The 4,330-nt window shown below is 46.7% G+C and overlaps 1 protein-coding gene and 1 long non-coding RNA gene across 2 annotated transcripts in view; one reads left to right on the top strand and one right to left on the bottom strand.

Moving 5' to 3' along the window:
* The window catches only part of LOC109826062, a 33,211-nt gene extending 30,859 nt beyond the window's left edge, over positions 1-2,352 (top strand). Inside the window, exon 4 of the long non-coding RNA XR_002243184.1 lies at positions 2,198-2,352. This is a non-coding gene — a long non-coding RNA (uncharacterized LOC109826062). The remainder of the gene's footprint in view (positions 1-2,197) is intronic.
* On the bottom strand, positions 11-3,625 carry LOC109826061 (phenylalanine ammonia-lyase-like). Its single transcript, XM_020393012.1, is given in 3 exon segments — positions 11-1,753; positions 1,755-1,787; positions 3,432-3,625. Coding segments are annotated over 3 exon segments (1,839 nt in total). The 5' UTR covers positions 3,611-3,625; the 3' UTR covers positions 11-126.

Below are 4,330 nucleotides of genomic sequence, written 5' to 3' on the forward strand. Positions count from 1 at the left end.
GAACAAATACTAGCAGCAATATCTTTGACATACATTTTTGCTTCTTACCCCCCTTCCAGGTTTCTCACAGAAGATGTAAACAGAAAAGAAGGTCGTATAGAAACACTATACTGTAAACCCGTAATTTTAACATATGGGAAGGGGTGCGCCATTCCAATCTCTGAGGCATTCGAGCATCGGATCGATGACCTTCCCCTCAGAAATAGCAACAAATACCTTGTCGAATTCCTCTCCTGGCGACCTGACCTTCTCTCCTGTAAGAAGCCCTGTCCCGAGCTCCTCCCTTACAAACTTATACAAGGGGTATGACCTGCACTCCTTTATTCTGTTGCCGATTTGTGCATTACCAGCCTCCACTGCTACCCGAGCAGCCTCCACTTCTTTCGGCAGAACTGCCTTGAGCTCCTCTTCAAAGGCAGCAATCTTTTGGAAGATGGAAGTCTTCACATCCTTTTCCTTCTCTCCATTGTTCAGTGCATGCTCTACGAGTACTTGTCTCAGTTTCTGCATCAATGGGTAGTTGTAGCTGCAAGGTTCATCGATGTAGGCGAACACATACTCTCTATCGATCATCTTGATCAGTTCCAACTCGCAGAACCTCGATGGGTGGAGCTCACCGTTGACTCCTGTCGTTAGAACTCTCTTTGATACTTGGCTGACAGTGTTCTTGACTGCCTGTTTTAGATTCTCCTCCAAGTGCCTCAGATCGATGGCCTGGCAGAGGGCGACCAGGAAAGTGGACGTCATGAGCTTCAGGATCTCTACAGCTTCAGCTGTCTTTCTGGAGGAAATTAGTCCCAAAGAGTTGACGTCCTGATTGTGTTGCTCTGCACTTTGGACATGGTTGGTTACCGGGTTGGCAAGGTACTGGAGCTCAGAGCAGTAGGAAGCCATGGCTATCTCTGCTCCTTTGAATCCATAGTCCAAGCTAGGGTTTCTGCCTCCGGAGAGATTGGACGGAAGGCCATTGTTGTAGAAATCATTGACGAGCTCGGATAACTGAGCAAACATGAGCTTCCCAATGGCTGCGATGGCAAGTCTAGTATTGTCCATGGAAACACCGATAGGCGTCCCCTGGAAGTTGCCACCGTGGAGGGCCTTGTTCCTCGAGACATCGATCAGTGGGTTGTCATTGACTGAGTTGATCTCACGCTCGATGGATTTGGTGGACGAGCGGATGACCTCAATCTGAGGGCCGAGCCATTGCGGTGATGTCCTCAAGGCATACCGATCCTGCTTCGGTTTCTGAAGGGGGTCGAGCTCGTGGACCTTCTTAGCCATTTGCATGTACGAGCTTCCGTCCAAGATGTGCTCCATGATCGCCGCTGCTTCGATCTGACCCGGATGATGCTTAAGCTTGTGGGTGAGGTGGTCGGTGAACTCCGGCTTCCCCTGCATCACCTCGCAAAACACGGCAGAGATGATCTCCGACAAAACGGCGAGGATGTTGGCCTCGAAGAGGACGGTGGAGGCGAGGCCAGAGCCAACAGCGGTTCCATTGACCAGCGCAAGGCCTTCTTTAGGCTGCAGCTCAAAGAATCCGCTGGGGATTCCGGCGAGCTTGAATGCCTCGGCAGCGTCGATGTGGGTGCCGTCAGGGCTGATGGCTTTGGAGTTCGGACGTCCAGTGAGCATTCCGGCGATGTAGGAGAGAGGAACAAGGTCGCCGGAGGATGAGATGGTTCCTCGGAGAGGGAGGCAGGGGGTGATGTTGGTGTTTAGGAAGGAGGTGATGGCTTCGATTGTCGGGTTGTTTGCCGGAGCTGAAGATTCCAGCGTTGAGGAATCTGAAAGCAAAAGAAGAATATTCTTCGTTCTGTCAAGTACAGTTTTAATCACCGAACGAACGTTTGTTACCAAACCAAGCTCATTAATTAAAAATGAGAATTTACTGGTGTCAGCTTGCTTTGATAATCTTTCTTTTCGTACTAATCATAGGTGCTCTAAACATGCAGGTGCGCTTGAATATTAGGATGTTAATTAGTGACTAATTGAAACCTCTCTTAATTTAATTTAAAATTATGTGAAGTTCAATCTTGTACTTCTATTTTGACTTTCGGATGGGGGTTAATTTATTTCAGCCAGAAGTTTAGGCTACAAATAGTATTAAAATTATTGAGAAGTTTAATCTGGGGGCCTTTTTTTTGTCTTTCGAACGGGGTTAAAGCTCACTGAGGGGTCGCTATTTTGGCCACAGGTAAGCGCGGGGCGTGCGAACCCCCACGTGAGAGCTGCAGGCCCTCAGAAAGGAGTAGCACGCAGCGGCAAGAGGCGGGGGATGGCACGTGAGGACTGCATCCTGCTGGTGGTTGAGGTCAGTGTTCCCTTGGCGCATGTTTTTGTCTAATAGATCAATTAAATGATTAATTAATTAATTAAACTGAAGATGGTGCTGATGGTTGTTAATTTTATGTCTTCGCCTTGTTTCTCTTTGACGTTTTCTACGGAGACTTTGTTGGTCACGTCCTTAGAAATTAAGACCCGTCCATCTTTTCTAATTATTATAACTTTTATTCTTCAAATTGGCGCTCATAATGATTGTATTAACGATCTTCATAATTTATTTTTTTTAACTCGGTTTAATTCGTTGGTAACTATTACTTTATGGGGCCCAACTAGCTAGACACGCCAACGAGTCGGTAGACTACTGTTGTTACAATTCGCATGCCCGTAAAAATGAGCTTAATTTGAATTTATACAAGTTTCTTTTTGGGTTAAATTTTCGTTGACATCGACTAAGCTTATGCTACCAATGAGATTATAATATGCATCTAAAGTAGGGGGTTATTATGGCTTCCGCGCGGGAAGAAAATTGATGTTGCCCTACCTAATTTATCATTAATGCCTCGAATTTTAGGTGGGAGTAATTCCAATCCATTAATAGTACGATTTATTAATAATTATAATTAGCTACGTGCTTAAAACGCATTCAAACTAATTATCCCTTCATCAGAGAACTAATAATTAATTAACCAACAACGTACCTTTTCTTTTCTTTTCTTTTCCCCCTTTTCTGAAAAATATTTTGATCGCCGGATAGATTACAAAGAAAGTTCTTTTTCACCTACCAAATATCTACTTTCCTCAATCTTTGGTCAGAAAAAAATAGCATCGATTCTGACAGAGGAAATTTTATTTACTTATTTTTGTTTCTTTTGAACTTTCTTCGTCCGTCCCTTGGGAAAACGTTCTACAAAATCCCGATGGTCATAAATTTCAGTTCAAGGCTAGTATATACATAATACGTACATGGTAAAAATCTTCTTAATTTTGGTTGTTAAGATTTCTAGGAATAATAAGATCGCGGGCTTCATAATGACACGCAAAATCTACAAAAGCGTACACATAACTACTGCTCAGATTTAATTTGTCGATCTCAAACAGAGAAATTGAAGGCTAATAAATTAAAGTCAGCATTGTATCCCGCTCACCTGATGAGCTCCTTCTGGAGGGCACCTCCCTGCTTAGTTCTGCGGTGGGACGTCGCCCCGAACCCCGTGGTAACCCCGTAGCTGTCGGTGCCCTTCCCCATGCTCTCCATCACCCAATCGCTGCTCGCCTTCACCCCCTCCCTCGCCGCCTCTGCCAGCTCCACCCTCCCCTCCCCCATCGCGACCGCCGCCACCTGCGATATCTTTAGGTCCGCCCCCTCCAGTTTCACAACCGGGTTCCTGAAGTCCTCGACCGCCATCGCGGCCACAGCTGCCACCTGAGATACCTTCAAATCCGCTCCCTCCAGCCTCACTAACGGCTTCCTATAATCCTCGACCATCTTCTTCACCTCATCGAGGTGGCTCCCCGTGAGGGCCTCAGCCGCGGCCCCCCAGTTGAGGGGGTCCCCCTTGAGGCAGAGCGACGATGAACCGTGAAGCGCATTGCCGTTCTCCATTAATTTGGGGGCTAAATTAAAGAGAGTACTATGCAAAACTAATAACGAAAATCACGTAGGAAGCTCGGAAAGGAGAGGAAAGACTAAGACTCTAATCGGTAGGTTTGTAGCCGATTCCTTCCCTCGCCTGAGTTTGTGGAGGTGGGGGGGGAGGGAGGGGAGTTGTAAATAAAGGGGAGGGAGAGGAGGACAACATGTCATTGGTTGGGTATAGGGTTTGTGAAGATGGGGTTAGTTGAGAGTTTGATATGGCCGTTTGGATCCTTGTTAGGCATGATCGAACGGTTGATCTTTGTGACACGTGGAGGGATCGGTGGAGTGTGGGGTAGGAAAGAGGTTACAGCGAGGGCTCGTGAGCTCGCCCGCTCGCTCGTCAAAGATGTGGGATGAGAGGGCTTGGTTGGTGAGAAGGAGGGAGGGAATAATAATAATAATAATCAA

This window comes from Asparagus officinalis, chromosome 10 (genome assembly GCF_001876935.1).
Source record: "Asparagus officinalis chromosome 10, Aspof.V1, whole genome shotgun sequence".
Taxonomy (NCBI): Eukaryota; Viridiplantae; Streptophyta; class Magnoliopsida; order Asparagales; family Asparagaceae; genus Asparagus; species Asparagus officinalis.